We start from the raw sequence: 23,727 nt of genomic DNA, 5'->3' as shown, positions 1-23,727 counted from the left end.
TGTGCTGCTGCTCTGTCACTTAGGAACCAGTCAGCTCACTGCAACCTTTGGCCAATAATGGTGAAAACAATATTGTGAGCTGTGAGGTGGTTTAAATTGACTGTAAATGACTGTAAATTAATGTTATTGAGGTTAATAATACACTAGGAACAAAAAAAAACAAATAATGTGATTTTAGCGTTTTTTGTAAATTTTTGTAAAAAATACAAATCAAAACCAGTCACGGCAGTTTGGCAAATCCGGACGATGAATCAGAGTCAAATCCAAATCTAGCAAAAATGGTCCGGTGCACATCTCTACTTATTGTAGATCATCATTCATGTTATTGTCTTTGCTTTTTGTCGTCAGTGGTGTTTTTACAACACAAGTTTAAAAGTATAGTTGTCATCATAAGCGGTGATATTCTTTATTTAATAAACTACTACTGCTCATTCTATGACCGATGAGGTGGCTATGTAATGTGTATTAGATTATTGAAAGATAAAGACAATTTGAATTGCACTGTTTGACCATTACTTCTCCTGTGTGTTTAGTCAGATTTCTGGATTTGTTCTGCAGGAGGGTGAATTACTTGTCCTACTGTATTGAAAACAACCCTGCAGAATCCCCAGCACAGATGGGGTTAAAAAGATTGCACTAATTGTACTGGGACTGGAAAGTGCCTAACCAGTGTAGGCTATCCGTTGAAGATAGCAACAGACTAATAAAAGCAGATAGCTATTTTTCTATATTGCCTAACATTTGAGTCCTAGCTTATAGCATAGTTTAAAATATAGCAGCAAAAATGTATTTCATATGATCAATATCCTATCATTTCAATTTCCATTCTACAATAGTGTGTGTGTTGCAGCCAGAAATTAAAGAACAGTTTTTATTTGCACTGGCCACCATTAGTGCTGATTACACCTCTGGGAATGAATATTTTAATAAGTTACACCATAAACAATATCAGTGATTGTAGTAATCCACGGTCTTTCTAAACCATAGTGCATTAAACATGCCTACTTGCACATATTCATCAGCAAAGTGTCCTTATAAATTATTATTTTTATATGCAATCATCTATGACATACATTAGCAAATATTTTGTTTTAATTTCTTTTCACAATTTAGACCACCTACTTTACAAATAGCTGTATAAATTGCCCTTATAGCACTCCACAAGCAGATTTGGAGCAATACTTTTGTTTGTGACAATCCTATCTACTAATATTACTATCAGTTTGCAAAAGTGATGAATGAGAGCACTGTGGTGAGAGAGTGAGTCAGGAGATACCCTTTGATCTTGTGTCACAGACGCTGAACGAGTTTACAGCATGTGAAAGTCATATGTCGGAGTCTGTATGTATCCTTAACTGTTTGTGGACTGACTGCTAGGCAATACTTGTATACAAACTTGCCAAATATATTTAATTATTTAGTATACAGGCAATAGATACAAACAATATGTAGAAGTTAGTAAAAGGCAATTTAAACAATTGTTTTCATAAAGCCTAAAATTGCCATCTAATGCTGCCATACACCTGCACGACCAGCTTAAGATAAGATTCACATATGAATCCCTAGAGCTTCCTAGCAGCGCGATTTGTTGTTTTTCATTGCACATGAAGATAGGAGTGAAGCAGCCATCATCCCTGACATCTAGGACTGGGCACTACAGTTACACAATAGCTTTGGGATTGTAATGTTTTTTATTTATTGTAATTGTAAAAGCTGTGTCATTTTGTTATTTTATATCATGATCATTCCAACTAAGATATATCTTTGGTTCACAGTTATGACTCTCTTGCCTACAATAAATAGGGTTATCTGGCAAGTCACATAGTGTAGTCACATACTTGCTGTGGTTCTATTCATCTCTGCAGGAAGCTAATGAACACTTTATAGTTTGCAGATGGCTGGCAACATGATAATAGTGAATGAAAGCTAAGAGACGGTATCTAAAAAAACAAACTCATCAAAATGGCCTGAGGATAATTGCTGGCAAATAAATTAATTAGAATATTCCAAGATATTTAAATCTACAAATTGTCATAATAAGTAAAGATAGTAAAGAACTGTCTCAACTCATTGCAGCTCTGTATATTGAAAACATTAATTCTGTTTCCTCTTTTACAAAATGTGCTTACATCATATTACTTTTCCAAAAGACATATGTGTTGGAAGGGGCAGGACTACGGAATAGTACCCCAAGGGAAATGACCACACAGTAGTATCCCCAATCAAATTATGCCACACAGTGGTGCCCCTTAGTCACATTACACCACACAGTAGTGTCCTTTATTCACATTGCACCACATAGTAGTGTCCCTTACTCACATTACTTTATACAGTAGTGCCAGTTATTCACGTTACGCCACACAGTAGTACTCCTTATACAAATTATATCACACAGTTGTAATGCCCCTTATGACACATAATGCCATGCAGTAGTCATGCCCCGTATACATTATGCCACACAGTAATGCCCCTTACACATTATGTGACACAAGTGATGCTCCTTACACATATGCCACACACAGTAATATCCCTTATAACATTATGCCACATAGTAATTACACGTACACATTATGCCTCCCCCAGCAACTCACCTCCCCTTTGTCCCTCCAGTAGCCTTTCACTTCCCCCTGTGTCCATCCAGTAGCCTCTTACTTCCCCCTGTGTCCATCCTGCAGCCTCCTGTCTTCCCCTGTGTTCCATCAGCAGGTGCAGATGTGGTGCCAGGCCACCAGCGCACCAGCAGGCAGCCATAGCCATGGAAAGACAGCTCCACTGGCATTTCAAATCAGCTCCGATTGGCTCGTGGACTAGCAGCCACTGCTGATTGGCTGCCGGTCTGCAAGTGCCGATTGACTCGCGACCAGCACCAGATTCGAACAATGCCGTCTCTCAAGGGCAGCAGCTGCCACCAAATCCCCACGGCTGCCACCCAAGCCCCCCTCAGCGACACTGGCCAGACTGGCCCATCTGGCCGTTGGCCCTTCTGGCATTTGTCAGAACTGCTAGATGGCCAACCCGGCCCTTGGTATGGGATCAGCCAGAAGACTATAAACTCCTCTGCTACATGGAGGGTATGATCCAGCTACCCTTACCCAGAAGTTGGCACATATGGAATTGGTCACCAATCAGAAATACAAACTATGGACAAATAGTAATACACAGTCAATTTTTTTCACAACATATTTTGCATGATTTTGCGCTGATAATGCTCAAAAAATGAGCACATGCAAATGTGAAAGTGCAAAGTCATACTCAATTTAGATACATCATCCCACTGAACTGTGGTGGGTAAAGTCATTCACACGTAGGCAAAATTCAAATGCGGGCCATGCAGAACTAAAAATATTTGCAAATGCGCCTGTTAGGAAGCATATCTTTTTGCACCTGCCATAGGGAGTGCAAGTATGCACTGATGATGAGGACTTGTCTTAAAATAACTAGAGATGAGCGGCTTCGGATCTCAGAGATCCAAACCCACCCAAATTTAGCGATCCGAGCCGAGATCCGAGTCGGCTCGGGTTTTTCTGCCTGACTCGGATCTCAAAACGAGGCAAAACGTCATCGTCCCGTGTCAGATTTTCGCGGGTTTTGGATTGTATAAAAGGTCCCGCGATTGCCACCATTTTCATTCCGGCTGTGGTTAGTGAACAGGAAGGAGGGGGCTGTGATCGCTGTGCTGGGGGGCTTGCAAGCTACTGTGTGTAATCAATCAATCAATGTGTGTGTGTGTGTGTGTGCACATTAGGCACACTTATCACCAGCAACGTAGCTGCGCAGGGTTGCTGCCTGTGTTGTTTATCAAGAGTCTGCTGCTTCGTTTGGGTGCTCTCCGTCCCAAGTGCCAAAAAAAAAATTCATGAATCAATCAATCAATCAATGTGGTTTATTTTCTGTGTGTGTGCGCATTAGGCACACTTATCACCCGCAACGTAGCTGCGCAGGGGTGCTGCCTGTGACGTTTATCAAGAGTCTGCTGCCTCGTTCGGGTGCTCTCCCTCCCAAGTGCAAAAAAAAAAAATGAATTAATCAATCAATGTGTTTTGCGTGTGTGTTTGTGCACGTCAGGCACACTTGTCACCAGCAGCGCTGTCTTCTGCATCTTCTTCTTCATCCAGCGTCGGAAGCTGGGTCCTCTGCTGCTGGATGAGTATGTCAGTGTGTGTGAGTGTTTGTAAATGTGTATGAGTGAGTGTGTGTGTATGGTGTTTGTGGCCCCCCCAGTGTCTGTGTGTGTCCCCCGGAATGGGCACTGGGAGAACTACATCTCCCAGCAGCCCTTGCCCCTCCCACCAGCCCCTGGAGGCTACTAGCAGCCCCCGGGGCTCCCAGCAGTCCCCTCTCCAGTGAGAAGATGGAGAGGAGGCCACCTGGAGCCGCGGAGACCCCCGCCAGGTAAGTGAAGGTTTTCTGTTTTCTCATGCTGCGGGATTTTCAGAGCTGAAAACCCTGCAACCACATTTTTTTAATTGGATACAGCAGGTATCGGGAGCGCGCATACCAGCGGTATTCCAAAATTGGACGTGAGGGACGCAAGGTTTTTTACCTCGCTAATCCTAACGCCCAATTGAATATGCCCCATAATATGCTAAAATGGCATCGTTGTAGCAGGTGCGATAGTCTGTAATATTGAAGGGAAAGAAGCATAGCCTCACTCATATTCCCTAATAGACCCTTGCCATTCAGCATTGGGTTTGGTCCCTTGGGAGGAGGGAGTGAAGAAACAGCAGCAATGATGGTTAGTGATGGGCCGATCTTGGTATTCGTTGGGCTATGGTTACCAGAGTAATTAATTGAAGAGGTATGAAGGTGTTGTGTAACAATTTTCTGATTTTTTTTTATGTTATGACCTAGGGATCATAGTAACAATGTTGGTAGTCTAATGATATCTTTTGGTTCTATGTCAAATTCTTAAGTCATTTTATAGTCTAATAATTTATCTTTAACTCTATCTCAGTTTCTGATAAACATAACATAACTTCATCCACTCACCTCTTCATATGCTAATTGAAATGTTTAAGAATTATATTTGCACTTAATAATAAAAGAACGTAGTATCCCCTTTATAAAAAGTGATAAAATATTGTCACTTTAAAAATAATAAAATATTACCACATATAAAAAAAATAGTCAAATAGTGCCCCGGTACACAGAAACAATATAAATAGTGCCCCATTCCACAAAAACAATATAAATAGTGCCCCGGTACACAGAAACAATATAAATAGTGCCCCATTCCACAAAAACAATATAAATAGTGCCAACATATCGATTAAGAAGTTTCCTCGTTCTTAGCTTGAGCCAACAAAGTCTAAAGCTGCGTACGATCTGTACCACCAATGACTTGAAAGATATCTTTCAGTGAAGTAATCCTGCCACATCTCTGAATAGGCAAAGTTGACAATATCATACAAGTTGGCCTGCATGTGCGGACGATCATAGATATCGTTATCGTTCATGCGGGAACACGCATCATGGGTCGTTTACTGCATAAAAATGAACGCTGTGAACGATATCTTGTTAGACGATATCGTTAACATTCATATTGTTCATAGATATTGTACCATGTGTACGCAGCTAAAGGGACCAAAATAACCAAACCCAGAATCCCAGGTGCAACTTGTCTAAAGAACTTGTGCATTGATTTTAAATCGAGCTATACATCTAATTAATAGCCAGATAGTCAGTCACACACCTGGAGCTCTTTCTGAATCCTTCCCAGCTGATATTAGTAGTCAATCACAAGTGCTGGCACCCTATTTAAATTCCCCAGTCTAGATCATGATTTTCAAATCCTTGTCTCTCTCCTTGTGAAGTAGACACCTAACTCCTCTCCTGTTTGCAGCAGCTATGTGTTCCGTGTGTGAAGACTCCTTTGTACCAAACCATACTTGTTTTTTGACCATTTCTTGTCTGCTTGTGCCCTTGATCTTTAGACTTGACTACTCGTTTGTGAAACATTGCCTGTGACCCTATCAACTTAACCGACCATTCTCTAGATTCTGATTCTGTACTGTTTACAATTCCCTGCTAGTTATCTGGTGCTCATCCAGAGGCTGCAACCTGTGGGATTCCTGTTGCAAAGTCCAAATCTCCTAGCAAGTTTTGCTGGTGAAGACAGGGTCCTGTTATACCCCTTTTACACGAGAGCTAAAACCCGTATAATTGCAGGGTTAACCCGGCTAGCTCCTTGGTGTAAAACGGGGCAGGGTTGGGTTCCCAGCAAGCCAACCCAGGTAACTTGCAGGGTTTAACACGGGAATGACCTGTGAAACCCTGCAGTGTAAATGGCGCGATCCGGGTCACAGTGACCTGGAGCGCGCCGCATGCCGGACTCAGTGGCATTTGGAGATTAAGTCATCTCCAAGAGTCCACTTCCACGCCGGAAGAGCCGGGTCACTGCAGACCCGGCTCCGGTTTGAACGGCGCCATCTCAGGAATATCTTGGGTCGGCGCCAGCTAAATTCTGAGTCTGATCCAGTTTGGAACCCTGTTCCAACCTCTGGGTCAGACCCGAAATGTAGGTATTAAAGCGGTATCAGACTCCACATCCTCAGGTTAGCCTCACAACACCAATAGTGACACGGACTACAAAGAATCCTAAAACTCACAGTGAATCCTGACACACCATTTCAGGATGCCGTTAGCTATGGGTGTCCGCAAGAAACAATACTTTATTATTAAAAAAATAATAGTTTATTGAATTTTTTAAAATAAATTCTGAATCTGGAAGCCCAGCTTACACATGCATATCTTGACAACTATATGGTTGGCAAGCAACAAGATCACTCTTGCCGCTGCTGGTCAGTGTTGACAGGGAGCTCAGCATCGTTCTGCTGCCCCATTTAATTAGTTTTTTTAGAAATTGTGTTAATTGCAATCAGCAGCAATAGATACTCTTTTTCCCCCAATGGAACTTTATAGTTAGACCCGTTTTATATTAACATTCTATAGCAGTAGTTATCTTACAGGGTTGCTTACCATCACCTGTTTTTCTTCATTTACGGGGGTATTTATCAAAGACCGGAGAGAGAAAATTGTGAAAGATAAAGCACTAACCAATCAGATTCTAACTTACATTTTACAAGCTGTATTTGAAAAAAGACAGTTAGGAGCTGATTGGTTAATACTTTTTCTCTCACAATTTTATCTCTCATCAAGCTTTAGTACATAGACCCCTTAGTTTGGATTTTCTCTCAATTAAAATTAAGACACTGGACTATATTTACAAAATGGCAGCTTTGGTAAGTGGACACTTCTCAGTGGGTTGGAGCTGAAAATTTAAAGACACATTCACATTCAGTGTAAAGCCTGGCATGCTTTACACTGAATGTGAGTGCTGCTTTAAATTTGCAACTACTTTGTAAATATAGCCCAAGGACAGAGGACCTCATTCAGAGGCGGTCGTTAGATGCAAGCGGTCGCTCTGAATCAGGGCGGCCACTTGCATCCTGAACGGCTGCCTCCTTGTCGATCGTTAAGCTGTGGGTTAACACCCACAGCTCTAACAACCGACATGGGTGATGGTCGCGATGGTCAAGACCATTGCGACCATCGAGGCTTACGACCAGACCCTAGGGTAGGGTCTGGGCACTCGTAAGCCCCAGGGAGCTTCCTGCTCTGATCGAGCAGGAAGTTCCCCACTGACATCAGCAATGATGTCAGTGGGGCCGCCCCCAAACGGCAAGCGTTCCGGCTGGAACGCCTCCGTTTGGCCGGGCATGCCCCCGGCCCGCCCAGCAAACGGGGCGAGCTGTCACTCAACAGCGACAGCTCACCCCGTCTGCTACGAGACCCCTAACGACGGAGCGCACGTCGTTAGCCGGGTCTCGCGCGTGCGCACGACGGAGCCGGCTCCGTCGTGCGCATGCGCTGTGGGGCAACATCGAGTCGGTTGTGAGCGCTCAGGGCTCATGACCGACTCTGATTGAGCTCCAGAATCCTCAGACACAAAGGGCCCATACATTGTTACAATAAAATCTGATATTTTTAGTAAGCTAAATAATTTTTTTTCTGTATTGATATACCTTGGTTATTGTTCGTAGTATAATGCAATAGTCCTTCCCTCGTTCTAAAGGAGCATTATAAAAGTCTCCATAGTATTGTCTGTCCCCAACAGAGAATTCCATATGGTCAGAAACATCTCCAGGAAAAAACTCTGCAGTGATATATCCTTGCGTCTTTGATGTATTATTGAAGTATGTTACAGCTTCCAAAGACTCGCAGGTAAAGGAGCACCAAGAGGTCAGCTGGATCACAAACACCTGGTAGGAACTGGAAAATTTTAAAAATGAGCAGTAATGACAATCAACTCTTTGTCCATTGCACATCTGACTGCAAATAAGTATCATTACTATACTTTCCATTTTATTACAATTACATACGCTTACTATACTATCCATTTAAACCGGTACACTTATGAATAACACAGGGTCTGTGGCTGGCTGATGTCAAGTCTGCATTTCACCTGGTTTTAATCAGCTACAGAACCTGTGTAATTCAGGAGTGCCCTGGTTTAAAGTGATAGTTTGGTAAATCTACAATTATATTGCATAAAAATATCAGATTAAAGCTATTAATCCCAAGCATATTATCATTTATACTATTACTGCAGTGAATCAGTTACTATGTGACGTCTTCAAGTTGTGTGGAGCGGTGACTGCACTGCATGCAGGGCTTATACATGTGTAGGACATGACGCAGAGATTATATATCAAACTCTATATAAAGTACCCTTTAATAATTTTTTTTGGTACAGGTTAAGTAAATGGGTGCCGTATTTGAAATGGGGGATGAGGACTGTCTGTTCTCTTCTAATTGTTTTCTTTTTTCATGGACACATTGGGGCTGATGTAGATATGGTTACAATTGTGACACTAAATGCAAGGGTAATTGGTGTTCAATAAAGGAAATCTGCAATTGCATATATATGCAAACTGCAAATGTCGCAAGATATGTATATGTCGACACAGGAGCATAAGTTCATGCCAGGTGCCTGGAGGCAAAATAGAAGGTGTTGCCCCCCTCTTCTGTCTCTCCAGCTCCCTATTGTCTCTACCAGCTTTAGCCAAACCCTTCTGTCTCTCCAGCTCCCCCAGTGTCTATTTAGCTCTAGCCAGTCCCTTTCTGTCTCTCCAGCTCCCCCAGTGTCTATTTAGCTCTAGCCAGTCCCTTTCTGTCTCTCCTGCCCCCCAGTGTATCTCCAGCTCTAGCCAGTCCCTTTCTGTCTCTCCAGTCCCATAGTGTCTCCATGGGCGTAACTACCATAGATGCAAGGGTGCAGCTGCTATGGGGCCCAGGGCTGAGGGGGGCCCATATTCCATGTCAAAGTTACATGTGTTATATATATTTTTCACCATTGGGTGGTACACAGGGCCCTTACAAACTTTTGCTATGGGGCCTTCAAATACCTAGTTGCACCCCTGAGTGTCTCTTTAGCTCTAGCCAGCGCCCTTCTTTTTTTCCAGCCCGCCAGTGTTTCTCCAGCACTAGCTAGCCCAATTTTGTCTCTCCAGCCCCCCCAGTTTCGCTCTAGCTCTAGCCAGCCCCCTTTTTTCTCTCCATCAAACCCATGTAACTCCAGCTCTAGCCAGTCCCCTTCTGTCTCTCCAGCCCACCAGTATATCTCCAGCTCTAGCCAGCCCCCTTTTGTCACTCCAGCTCACTTCTGTCTTTTCAGCCCCCCCAGTGTTGCTCCAGCCAGCCTCACAGCCTCATTGTGACTCCCAATAAACTAAAAAAAAAATGTTATTGCACTAGCCACCACCGGCAGTGCGTGAAGACAAGAGACAGCAAGCATCTCCCAGGACCCCACAGATAAAACCATCTATAACAACTGCATGCGCGACTGTGTCAACACTATTAGTATATGCGCCTGGTTTACACCTGCCATATTTCACATACAGTATGTCAGTGTTTTAACACTTCACTGCGGACAACAAGTAAGACTCATCATCTGCATGTACATTAACATTTTATGACGATCAAACAGAAAAATCATGGGCTTGAGTGTGGATCTATGACAGTCAAAACACTTTTTTTGTATTAGATAATAAATAAACAGGAATAAAAAAGATAGGGGAGGGACTTTATATCTCCCCCACACCTACAGAGATGGGTGCCCCGTTTTCAAACCAGCTTGATCACCTACACTGTAGAAAAATAATGGAGTCCAGTGATGGGGGAAAATCTCCCCCAACCTAGCTTCCATAAGCTCAGGGACACACAGAATTGATAAACTACCAGACAATATTTCCCTGAGTCAGAATCAGGTTCTATGCACATTAATTCTATTCGAACCCTACAGTCATCCCAAATAAAAGATGAGATAAAATGATCAATGCTGGAGAACACTTTCCAAGGGATATATACTGGAGTGTGCTGGAAAAGAGATAAATATTTTGGCTGAATGATCATTATAAAAAGATATATGCATCCAGTAACTGACAACAGAAGTTTCCTCCAAACATGGGCCTTTTGTTTAAACTGAGCAGTAATGGAATATTATAATTCACATAGTCTACAGCACAAGGGGAAATCTAGACACCCAAATACTGAAATGTCAAGGTCCATTGCAAAGGAGAGACAGGGAGGAGTAAGGGAAGGGAGCCACTTAGGGGAAAATGTTAGATTTGGACCAATTAATGAAAAGGCCAGAGAATTCCCCAAAAGCATTAACTACATTAAGGAAAGTGAGGATACAGTCTTTTGTATCTGCCAGGAACAAAAGCATGTAATTGGCATATAAGGCTATAGTATCCACCACCTTGCTTGCACGCAGGCTTGGAATGCCGGGAATAGATCTTACTAGACATGCCAATGGTTCAATGGCAAGGGTGATTAAAGCAGGGGAAAGGGGCACCTCTGACGAGTACCACATTGCACAAATATGTAATAAAAACAGACCTTCCCCCATAGTAAATAAATAACTGTATCTGCTGCTTCATTACATGGATAGCTCCCAACTGTAGCCACATTACATAATAATACCCCACTATATTGAATCATTTTATTAAATGAATAGTCCATCTTAAATGAACAGTCCAACTTTTACTCCTACATTGCATGAATAGCCCCCACATTACATTAATAGCACCACTATATAACCTTAATAGTCCACACTCCATTCCATTAATACCCTACTACATGTATACCTCCCTACTACATTACATTAATATCCCCCACCACCACCACACTTACCTGCTTGTTAGAGTCTGCATGATATGGGAGGCTATTATGTCTGTCTTCTAGTTGGTCGGAAGGGAGGCCAGGGAGGGGATCATAAGAGGGTATGAGCAGATCAGCCCCATACCCTATCTGGCTGTGCACCATGTTGATCCACCTTGGTGTCCTGCCCTAGGCACACAGACTGGGCACTGCACTAGTTATGCAGAGTTTCAGTCCTTGTTAGAGCTGCGACACCCATATAATTAACAAGTACCCATTTTTTATCTATATATAAATAAATAAATATATATATATATTAGGGATGTGCAGGCTCGGATTAGTTCGAAATTTCCCCGCCAAAAATCGGGTCTCAGAAAGAGGCAAAATGTCATCTTTCAGGGACAAACATCATCACTCCTGGATAAAAGTCCATGAAAGATGATGTTTGTCCATGAAAGATGACGTTTTGCCTTTTTCTGAGACCCGATTTTTGGCAGGAAAAATCCAAATTTGACGGGAACATTCAAACTAATCCGAGCCTGCATATCCATAGTATACAGTATATATTATATATGTATATATATATATATATATATATATATATATTAGGGGTGAGCGGGTTCGGATTTCTGAAATCCGAACCCCCCCGAACCCCCCCGATCCGAGTCCGATCCGAGTCCGATCCGAATCAGGCTCGACTTTTCCCGCCTGACTCGGATCTGAAATCGAGGCAAAACGTCATCATCCCGCCTTCCGAGTCTCGCGGGTTTTGGATCCTATATAAGGTACCCACGTCGTCGCCATTTTCTCACTCGGCTGTGGACAGTGAAGAGGGAGGGTGGGAGTTAGGGCTGTGTAGTGTAGTGTAGTGTAGTGCTGCTGTTGTCCACTACTTCAAAGTCCATAGGGGCTGGCTGTGTTGTGCTGTGCTGCTGTTGTTAATAGGGGCTGTGTCCACTACTTCAAAGTCCATAGGGGCTGGCTGGACTGTGTTGTGCAGTCAGTTCTCCATAGGGGCTGTGTCCACTCCAAAGTCCTGTGCAGTGTCGCAGTCCTAAAGGAGTGCTGTAGTGTTGTCCAGGGGGTGCTCTGTCCATCAGGGGTGCTCCCCCCAAGTGCTAAAAAAATAATATATTTTCTGTGTTTGTGAATTGTGTGCGCAGTAGCCGCACGTGCATCAACAAAGTAGTGCCAAGCGTGCGCCTGTGTCATAAGTAAAGGGCCGGCTGGCTTGACCGTTAAAGGGTGCTGTAACCCCCGAAAGTACACTCCAGTCCAAACCAAAAATAAATTATTTTCTGTGTTTGTGAATTGTGTGCGCAGTAGCCGCACGTGCATCAACAAAGTAGTGCCAAGCGTGCGCCTGTGTCATAAGTAAAGGGCCGGCTGGCTTGACCGTTAAGGGTGCTGTAACCCCCGAAAGTACACTCCAGTCCAAACCAAAAAAAAAATTATTTTCTGTATTTGTGAATTGTGTGCGCAGTAGCCGCACGTGCATCAACAAAGTAGTGCCAAGCGTGCGCCTGTGTCATAAGTAAAGGGCCGGCTGGCTTGACCGTTAAGGGTGCTGTAACCCCCGAAAGTACACTCCAGTCCAAACCAAAAAAAAAATTATTTTCTGTGTTTGTGAATTGTGTGCGCAGTAGCCGCACGTGCATCAACAAAGTAGTGCCAAGCGTGCGCCTGTGTCATAAGTAAAGGGCCGGCTGGCTTGACCGTTAAAGGGTGCTGTAACCCCCAAAGTACACTCCAGTCCAAACCAAAAAAAAAATTATTTTCTGTGTTTGTGAATTGTGTGCGCAGTAGCCGCACGTGCATCAACAAAGTAGTGCCAAGCGTGTGCCTGTGTCATAAGTAAAGGGCCAGCTGGCTTGACCGTTAAAGGGTGCTGTAACCCCCGAAAGTACACTCCAGTCCAAACCAAAAAAAAATTATTTTCTGTGTTTGTGAATTGTGTGCGCAGTAGCCGCACGTGCATCAACAAAGTAGTGCCAAGCGTGCGCCTGTGTCATAAGTAAAGGGCCGGCTGGCTTGACAGTTAAGGGTGCTGTAACCCCCGAAAGTACACTCCAGTCCAAACCAAAAAAAAAATTATTTTCTGTGTTTGTGAATTGTGTGCGCAGTAGCCGCACGTGCATCAACAAAGTAGTGCCAAGCGTGCGCCTGTGTCATAAGTCAAGGGCCGGTTTGGACATCTGGTCCGGACTGAAGGACGTGCCAACAATTTCTGACAAGTCTACTGTCACTGCATATGATACTGTCCTCAAAGCAGCAGCGACAAGCGTGCGTCTGTCTGTTAAAGGGTGGTGTAACCCTCAAAGTGCGCTCCACAAACAATAAAAAAATTCTTCTTTTTTTTTCTGTCTTTGTGAAATGTGTGGGCTGTAGCGGCACCTGCATCCTTAAAGCAGCAGCGACAAGCGTGCGTCTGTCTGTTAAAGGATTACATCGGTGACAGCATCCAAGTAGGCATGTCAGACAGTCCGTACCTGTACTGGCAGGAAAAAGAAGCAATTTGGAGGTCCCTCTACAAACTGGCTCTATGTTATCTGAGTTGCCCCCCCTCCAGTGTGTACTCCGAAAGAGTGTTTAGTGCAGCCGGGAACCTTGTCAGCGAAAGGCGTAGGAGGTTGCTTCCACAAAATGTGGAGAAGATGAGGTTCATAAAATGAATTATCAACTCTTCCAGGAAGACCAGCCTCCAGAACGTACAGAGGGACCTGTGGTTGTGGATTCCAGCAGGGATGAATTAATACTCTGTGAGGATGTACACAACACTGAAGAGGGTGAGGAATCGGTGGATGAGGAGGATGAGGACGACATCTTGCCTCCGTAGAGCCAGTTTGAGCAGGGACAGATTAATTGCCAGCTTGTTTTGTGGGGGCCCAAACGAACCAATCATTTCAGCCACAGTCGTGTGGCAGACCCTGGCGCTGAAATGATTGGTTTGTTAAAGTGTGCATGTCCTGTTTATACAACATAAGGGTGGGTGGGTGGGAGGGCCCAAGGACAATTCCATCTTGCACCTCTTTTTTTTCTTTGAATTATGTACTGTTTGGGGCCTAGTTTTTCAAACTGCCATCCTGTATGCCACTGCAGTGTCACTCCTAGTTGGACCACGTGTTTGTGCCGCCCACTCGTATCTCTTAGCATAGTCATCCAGCTACCTCGGTGCAACCTTTTGGATATCAAAACACTATTGTGAGGTGTGAGGTGTTCAGAATAGACTGGAAATGAGTGGAAATTAAGGTTATTGAGGTTAATAATAGCATAGGAGCAGAAAAACACACAAATTCTGTGATTTTAGCTGTTTTTATGCTTTTTTTAAAAAAAAATACAGATCCAAAACACAAAACCCAGAACCCAAAACACGGAAGGGTGGTTTTGGCAAAACCAATCCAGATCCAAAACACGAAGAAAGATCCAGATCCAAAACCAAAACACAAAAGCACACCCCTAATATATATATATAAAAAGCATGTATTCATAAAAAGATTAAGTGCACAATCCAAGGTAAATATTGCAACTTCCTGTGATGAAAAGGTTAATCTTTGAGTCATGAGCATTTAGTACCTGTTACCTATTAAAAGATCCACTGTTTGCAACCTACAGCTGTTCACTAAGTCACAGAAGCAGCTACACATAAGGATTTAGGAGAGAAACTAGGCATCGCTATGAATAGCCATATTCAAATGAGTCACAGCCCAGCATGAAAAGTCTACATTTAACTCAGAAGTATTACTGTACACATGCAAACAACAGCAATCACCTACACATGTGGGATACATTACATTGCTACCTGTAGCTTCATTTCAAGGAAACATGGGAACATGGACTGTTAATGTACCGTGAATCTCAGTTCAAACATTGCTATTGCAACACTTATAAAGATAATATTATTAACAATTAAACCCACTGACTGTACAGCTACATTTAACATTACTTAACCTTTTCTACGACAACCTTTTTTTAATTGAAAAAGTTCTATTGCAATTATGGGGGGAATTTAATTAGCTGCAGAACTTACCACAGGCTTTTATCTCTGGAGTTAAGAGCCCGGAGCTATTCAATTCCTGCCCGCAGTAATCCCCCAAGGGTGCCCTTAATGCAGATTCTCAAGAGGGTGAGAACAGAAATCTGCGTTACAGTCAGTGCACCCTCAGGGCTCCTGCCAGCAGTAATTGCATAGCTCCAGGCACGTAACACGGGAGATAAAAGCCCATGGTTAATTGAATTCCCCCTAATTCATGGTATAGCTCTGAAAGACAAACAACACAAAAAAATAATCATATTGTATTAAATTTCTTGTTACTGCAGTTACCTAAAAAACCTAAAGCCTAACAATCTAGGAAAACAATGATGTTACACTAAGATATCCAAGTAAAAAAACAAATTGCTACAATTGGTTGTACAAGACAGACCAGTTGATTATGAATGAATAATAACGTTAGGTTTCTATGGTTTGAAGAACACTTACCTGATGGGTCCATTCTTATCAATTCGCTGAAAACTGAATTTTAACAACTGATTGTGTGCTGGCCTGATTGTTTTAAATTTAGGGAGTGAAGCTTCTGAAATAGATAAGACACAAGTCTATTAAATTGATTGATGTTAATTCTAGAAAATGAGATTACATTCATGAAGGGGGCTGTAATAGAAAAAATTCTGTTCCAATTAGGGGACTTGGAATATTTATCTGGCTGAAACAAGTGCTCCCTGAGCCATGCATACAGTATGCTATGGTTGTTCTTCAGAAAAGGAGCCAATATAGCATAGCTCACTGTACCATCTGAGCCCTGACCACCACATAATTGTCCTCTATCACAAAGCACACCTACTGAACCTTTACCACCAATAGCTTAGACTATGTCCCTCTTGGAATCTGGTACTGTCTCATAGTGTATTCTAATAAGGGGAGATTACCTCTGTGACTCACATTACATATGGAGGATTAACAACAATGATGATGATGTACAGATGTGCCCTCATACACTCAGAGCCGGGGCAAGGTTTCTTGGCACCCTAGGCAATTCTTCAGCCTTACGCCCCTCCCCCTGCCCCCACCCTTTATAGCTACACAAGCCCTTATACAGTGCCCCCAGTAGTGGCCCCCCTATGCTGTGCCCCCAGTAGTGGCCCCCCTATGCTGTGCCCCCAGTAGTGGCCCCCCTATGCAGTGCTCCTAGTAGTGGTCCCCCTTATGCAGTGTATATTTATTTTACTAAATAAAAAAGTAAACAAAAAACTTATAAAACAGAAGAGAATACTAAAGTGGAGAAGCTGCCCTTAGCAACCAACCAGATCTACTTAACATTTAACTAGCACCTTCTAGAAGATAATAGCTAGAATCTGATTGGTTGCTCACTTCTAAAAACCCGCACTTTAGTAAATATACCCCTGTGTCATTTAAAATAAAAAAAACTGTACAATCCAATACACTCAGATATGGGAAATGGCATGCAAAAAGTACATTCTATTGGTTAGCAATTCCAACAAATCAGATCTTTTTGGACAACAGAGAAGTCAATGTCACGGTTAGTGTTGTTGAAGTACAATTGAAGTTTACATGTGCATAGAGTGATACGTCTAAGGGGTTGAAAAAAAAATGTTCTTTATTTCCTTGCAAATTGCTTGTTCTTCAACTGCTCATGTGCACCAAGAACTTATGCTGGGTAAACACTAAACAGATATATCTGCAGATCGAGTGATCTGCAGATATACTGTATCTGCAGATGATGGTTATTCATACACAACCATCATCATGCTGACCCTGTCTAACCTAACACTCCTTTCTGATTTCCACTTGGCACTTTGCATTCCGTTTGTGTACCAGTTACTTATTTCCTGTATGAGCTTGACCCAGCTCATCACGCCTGGAGGCAAATCAGAGGGCTGCGACCTGTGAAACTACCAGCAGTGAAGCCCAAACCCCTTCGCAGGGGTCCCTGGTGTAAGCTAGAGGATCATTAGACTCTGTGCCTCTGCCAGTACTAACCCAGGTTGGTGAGAGAGAATCCACAAAATTCTGCTCAACAGTAATAGTCACCTATCCCATAGTAGATGTCTAGATTCTAGAACAACAATTTACATGATGAGTGACAGAAAATTCATCATAGAACTTGACCTGCATCACAAACAGATAACTATCTTGCAGATGAAGTAGCATCACTGTTGAAAGAATGGGGCACGGTCAACTCATGTGTTCCAATAGAGACAGGAACAATCTGAGCAGTAAATTATATGGTATAGGATCCTAGCTTGGCTGTAAGGTGCATGGTAGCTAGAGGACTCGTCATCAAATTGGGAGATGACACTGCAAAGGTACATGTGAGACTAAACATGCACACTCTTGGGACACAGACATCATTAAAACACATAGGAACTCCAAAAAAGGGACCAGACAAATGATCTCATACTATCAGTTTATCTACCAATTATGAGGTGCAACTGTTGCATTAAAACTAAAGCCACAATAGCAAAAGTTCCTAAATAAGTAATAGCAGAGCATATACTGTAGGCCACTTAGGGGTTTATTTACTAATCCTTAGATGGAGATAAAGTTGACAGTGATAAGGTGCCAACCAACCATCTCCTAACTGTCATTTTTCAAACACAGCCTGTGACATGACAGTTAGGAGCTGATTGGCTGGTACCTTATCACCGTTCACTTTATCTCCTAACACAGCTTAGTAAATAGACCCCTTAATCTCATACACAGTGACATGTGGTTCTGTGAGATTAACCACATTAAGAGATACATAGTGACTTTTTCAGATGTCTATTAAAGATAAACAGTCTCTTAAATAATGTAAAACAGAAATTAAACATTGGACAAGTTACAGGACTATGGGGTCTATTTACTAAGCAGTGTTAGGAGACAGAGTGAAAAGTAATAAGGTGCCAGCTCCTAACTGCCATGTCACAGGCTGTGTTTGAAAAATGACAGTTGGGAGCTGATTGGCTGGCACCTTATCACTTTTCACTCTGTCTCCTAAAACTACTTAGTAAATAGACCCCTATATAACAAAAATAACTGATATTTAGACTTAACAATGGAGGTGAATTTACAGGACATATAATAGAGAAATTCTTAAACAATATGGCATAAACCAAAAAGGTTTCATATACACCAGGGAAAAATGGGGTGGCTGATAAAGAAGACCAGATGCAGGGTTCTATAGCCCATCCTTGTGATTTTTTTTTGTGTTTACTATTTGCATTCAGGAGCTGGGGAAATTCAGCAATAAAGCAGCCCCCATAGAAACCTGTGGGGGCTGCTTTTGCGGTTGAAAACGGGGGACCACAGCAGATATCTCCCGGGATATATCCAGGGGGATATTTCTCTAATATTTCTGAGTACCATCTGAAAACAGTTGATTTCTGGGTAGCACAGATGGTGTAATGGTTAGCATTACTGTTTCAATGCACTGAATATTTGGGTTTGATTCCCACCATGGCCCTATGTGGAGTTTGTATATCCTCCCTGTGCTTCTGTGGGTTTGCTCTGATTTACACCCAGACTCAAAATATATACTGGAAGGTTAATTGGCTACTGATAAAACAATATCCCTAGTGTGTGCATTTGGTAGGGAATATAGGGGTCAATCCAATTAGCCACGAAGAGTGCAAGTTACTGTTGCCACAGCATTAAAACTCCCAGCACTAATTTGCTCACTTTTGCGCACAACCCTATGAGGCTGCGGGCAGCTCTGAGTGGATTCAGGCTGCCGTATAGCGTGGCTGCTGCTGTATAGCTCGGCTGAAGCCACGGCGACTCACGCCCACGAATGTATCACGGCTAATTGGATTGCCCCATAGATTGGAAGCCCCACTGGTGCAGTGACTGTTGTGAACAGCCACATATTTTCTTCAGAAATACATCCTAAGGCACTTGTCAGGGAACAGGGGTAAATTACCCCATTTGGGGTAAAACTGAAATTACTGGGGGTAATGGACGGACAGCCGGGCATGCATATGAATCATTGCATGACCGGCTGTCTGTCCATTATCCCCAGGAATGGAGGTCACTGGCGCCGGGTGCAGCGGCGCACCCGCTGCACTCGGCATCAGTGACCTCCAGCCCGGCACTGCAGGGAGGCTCTAAGCCGGACGTCCGCTGAGATGTTATTACCAGCAGGCACCCGGCTCCTTCCCTGCAGCGCCGCATTAGCCGGAGGCTGGAGTTCTCTTCTGAAATCCAGCTTCCGGCTCTCTCCATGCGCACTATGGGAGAGGCGTCATGACTTCTCTCCCATAGTTCCGAGGAGCAGCCGGGTAGACACGACGGCGGCGGACACAGGAGCGGGGATTAAGGTAAGTTGTTTTTTTTTTGTACAAGCGGCACTACAGGGGCATAACTATGGGGCCACTGCTACAGGGGCAGAACTATGGGGGCACTGCTACAGGGGCATAACTATGGGGGCACTGCTACAGGGGCATAACTATGGGGGCACTGCTACAGGGGCATAACTATGGGGCAATGCTACAGGGGCATTACTATGGGGGCACTGCTACAGGGGCATAACTATGGGGGCACTGATTGGCTTCCGGGGCATGAGCTCCAATTAGCTCACAGACATCACAGTATGCTATGAAGCATATATCTATAGATTAATTGAGTACACTCAGGAGAAGAGAGGGAGGGGGGGACCTTGAAGTGGGAACTGTGGTTTGGGGAAGGGATTTAAAATGTTAGCATAGTGGTGTCAGAAGGCAGGGGACACAGAAAAAAGAGGCAGAGTAGATGGAGAATGGTGACAGGAAGGTCAACGACAGGTCACTTGCCATAGGTGTCACCCCTGGCATCAGGTGTCTACAACTAGACTGTACATCATGTGTGACGGAGTAATGTAAACAGAAAAAAAAAAAGCAAATTTGCACTTTGCCAAAACAATGGGGCAGATATAAAATGTGCAGGGAAATTTAGAGTTGGGAGGGGCATTTCCTAACTGTCCTAACATGACTCTAAGGTCCTGATTCAGAGCCGGACGCTCTGACAGAGCACTCGCTCTGAATCAAGGCCGTCCTGCTGAAACTTTAGAGCGGCCTCCTGGCCGTTTGCATAACTGTGGGTTACCACCCACAGCTATAGCGAGTGGCCAAAAAGATGGTAGGGTAGGGTCTCGTTGCCGCAAGCCCTGGAGTGCTTTTGGCTCTATCAGAGCCAAAAGCACTCCCACTGACATCACTTGTGATGTCAGTGGGGCCAGCCCCAGACAGTAGGCGTTCCCATTGGAACGCCTCTGTCTGGGCAGCCAGGCCCCTGGCACGCCCACCAAAGCCCACCTTTGTAGCGAGACCCGGAGCGACAGCTTGCCCGTCGCTATCCGGGTCTCGCGCATGCACACGACGGAGCAGCCTCCGTCGTGCGCATGCGCACTTGGCCAACATCGACCCGCTTGCGAGCGCTCAGCGCTTGTGAGCGGGTCTGAATCAGGCCCCAAATTCAAAGTGACATGGGCGAACGGAAAGACATCCAAGTCCAAAGCCGCTATGCTGAACTGAGATTGGGCAGGTAAGCATAAACATTTAATACATTTTTTTTATTGAGAAACTGAACAGTAACCTTTCAAAATCAATAATAGGTCCGATTCTTCAAGCTCAAAATATCATTTGTACAGCTGCTAATGGAGTTTTAAGTCACTGCCATTGGAGATGCATCCACTAAAAGGCAGATTTATCAAATGATGAAGATCCCTATCACCAGCAAAAACAAGAGATATCAGCATAATTGTTACAAGTTGCGGTCACAACTTGAATCCTTCTAACAGGTTGCCCAGACAGGACGGGGTTACTTCAGTTGTTCCTGTTGCTAGGCAATTGGCATGCCTCAGGAAGTGATGTATTCCACAAGTGCAAACCTGAGTGGGACTTCAGCCTATTTATACTCACAGGACTATTGCAGCTGTGCCGACTATAGCGTGACTGAGTTTCATCGGCTTTACTGCATGGTCAGTTTGTTTGTTTCTCCTTGTGATACAGCTCATCAACCTCCATACGACTTTCCAGCCTCACCAAGCAGCCCCCGTGCTGCCATCGGCTCATCAACTTCCATACGGCTTTCCAGCCGCATCAAGCAGCCCCCGTGCTGCCATCGACTCATCAGCTTCCATACGGCTTCCTAGCCGCACCAAGCAGCCCCGTGCTGCCATCAGCTCATGAACTTCCATACAGCTTTCTAGCCGCACCAAGCAGCCCCCGTGCTGTCATCAGCTCATCAGCCTTCATATGGCTTCCCAGCCAAGCAGCCCCCGTGCTTCCATCGGCTCATCAATTTCCATACGGCTTCCCAGCCACACCAAGCAGCCCCTGTGCTGTCATTAGCTCATCAGTCTTCATAAGGCTCCCAAGTCATTGCCAAAATCTAGACAGTTTACTAACGGCTATTGCCGCACCATCGGCACAATTGCTGCACCATCGGCACATTTGCCGCATCATCGGCTTCCAAAGCCATTTCCAAAGAATAGACTGTTTACTAACGGCTATTGCTGCACCATCGGCACAATTGCTGCACCATCTGCACTATTGCCACACCATTGATACTATTGCCGCATCATCGGCTGCTGTGCTACTTTAAACCACTTCAAGTCATACCATTGGTCAAATATCCACTCTTCCTTTCCTCAAAGCCTTACCATCACCTGCATCTGTTCCAACTGTACATTTCATCTATTGAAATCCTTTGTACCTCCAAGTGAGCTGCTACTACCCCGAGCATAAGTCCAGGTGGCTGCCTAAGTAGCGGTGAATGTATCCAAGTTCTAAGGGACCAACGGGCGGTTGTTATTGGTGAAGATCTCGCTAGCCAGGTTCTTGTGGTCTCACATGGAGTAAGCATTGGGATTCCTAACATTAATAAGACTTTTTTGTTTCCCCATGTACATCAAAGGGCTGATGTTGGTAATAGCCCTGCCAGTGCTAACATTCGCTTATGCCAGTGAAGGCTTTCCCAAGCAAATGTAACAAGTATTATGGTTTACTTGTACTACTGTAATACCAGTTCTATTATCTTGTGCATTATGGGCCATAGCTGTGTGCTTGCTCCAGGCTCAAATCTGACAGTCAGCTAGCCCCTGAACAGAACCCTGACTGAAAGAATCAGATACATTCTTAATTTACCTACGGACTATCTGGAAAATAATGGGGTGATATAGCAAACGACAGCTACTTACTAATAAATTAGTAACATATTATTCTCCAGAACTGTGGAGAAAACTCCATATGAACATTGGCATTGCAATTCACCTAGCATTAAACATATCACAGGTTTTGGATGCAGAGCACAAATGTACAGTATGTGTAAACTTTTTTTAAACTAAAAATATACAGACAAGCATCTAATGGTTCTGGATTTTTCTACACATACCAGATTTCCTATTTATAAATCTATTGTAGGCTCTAGCCTTCAGAGTGTAAAATGGGAATGGACTGAGATGAACACCTTGCTAACAAGATTACATATAATGTTACGCATTTAAAGTTCTTTCCTGATCTGAAAGCTTTTCCACATGTCATTTCACAACGGATCAATATGTATTTTAGAGAACATATATTTGGAAATTGGGTGGAGACTGTGGCTCACCTTATCTGAAAGCCTGTTATTCTTGTGTGTTTATGTAGTGATATGTAAAGAAGCAAAATGTACACCAGAAATTCTACTGCATCTGTTGATGCTTTGTACAAATGCACAGTGCCATCTAGTGTACAACTGACTGTAGTACATACTAAGTAATACAAAACAAATTACAAATATGAGCACAAATACTATAAAACTGTTAAATATAGTTCAAATACTTACATATACAAACACAAACATCTAAAATGATTTAACAAAATGTACTAACAAATATATATATAACAGTAAAGAGCTTGTTGTAGCAATGATGCATAGAAGCATGGTATATAATTTACAAATGCAATTGAAGCAGGCAGCACTGCCACTTGGAGCAATGCCCCTAGATATGTGCTTTATAACCTCAATGGATAAATACTCCCTGTTGACTTATCATAGCCTCCACACACATAAGAGGGACTCTATTGCAATGGTGACCAAGCAAGAGTGTCACATTTTGTCATGACATGTCCTTTTATGTCCTGTAACTAATGTCACAACCACAAGGTATTCCATTGGTCTCCTTGCTGTGCCCACTCCCAATATCTGTAGACCAACGCTGACTTCATGCAAGCTACACTTAGAAATATGTAACACATGAGAGGGGATGTAATGAACATTACAACTTGAAGAAGTCCGTCCAGAATGAATACCAAGTTGGCCCAAGTAGAATTAAACATAAAAAGTGACTCTGTTGCCCTGGTAAGTTTCTATTTAGGGAATATATAGCTTCTGATTTTGCAAAACTGGTCCAATTCTGATAATTTTCTGGTTAGTTTGAAATTGCTGTATGCAATAGAATGTAAAAAGACACAACGTCACCAGAAACCTGCAAGAATCAATCTTGACTCGTCACAAGTCACCATCCCAATGTTTTTAATGTTAAAGTTAGAAGTCACCAGATGTAATGGAAATGCAGTGGAGAAAGTCACTGAATAAAAGAGATCCCTCTG

At 43.4% G+C, this 23,727-nt stretch overlaps 1 protein-coding gene across 1 annotated transcript in view; it reads right to left on the bottom strand.

The window, feature by feature from the left end:
• The window catches only part of SUSD1 (sushi domain containing 1), a 281,173-nt gene that overhangs the window by 50,773 nt on the left and 206,673 nt on the right, over positions 1 to 23,727 (bottom strand). The window contains exons 21-22 of the mRNA XM_088460052.1: positions 15,641 to 15,734; positions 8,025 to 8,271 (exon numbers count right to left, since the gene is read on the bottom strand). Coding sequence (XP_088316178.1) covers positions 8,025 to 8,271; positions 15,641 to 15,734 — 341 coding nt within the window. The remainder of the gene's footprint in view (positions 1 to 8,024; positions 8,272 to 15,640; positions 15,735 to 23,727) is intronic.

Source organism: Taudactylus pleione, unplaced genomic scaffold (genome assembly GCF_031769625.1).
Source record: "Taudactylus pleione unplaced genomic scaffold, aTauple2 ptg000967l, whole genome shotgun sequence".
NCBI lineage: Eukaryota > Metazoa > Chordata > Amphibia > Anura > Myobatrachidae > Taudactylus > Taudactylus pleione.
Note: the sequence above shows the minus strand (reverse complement) of the source record. Positions and strands in the feature narration are given on the sequence as shown.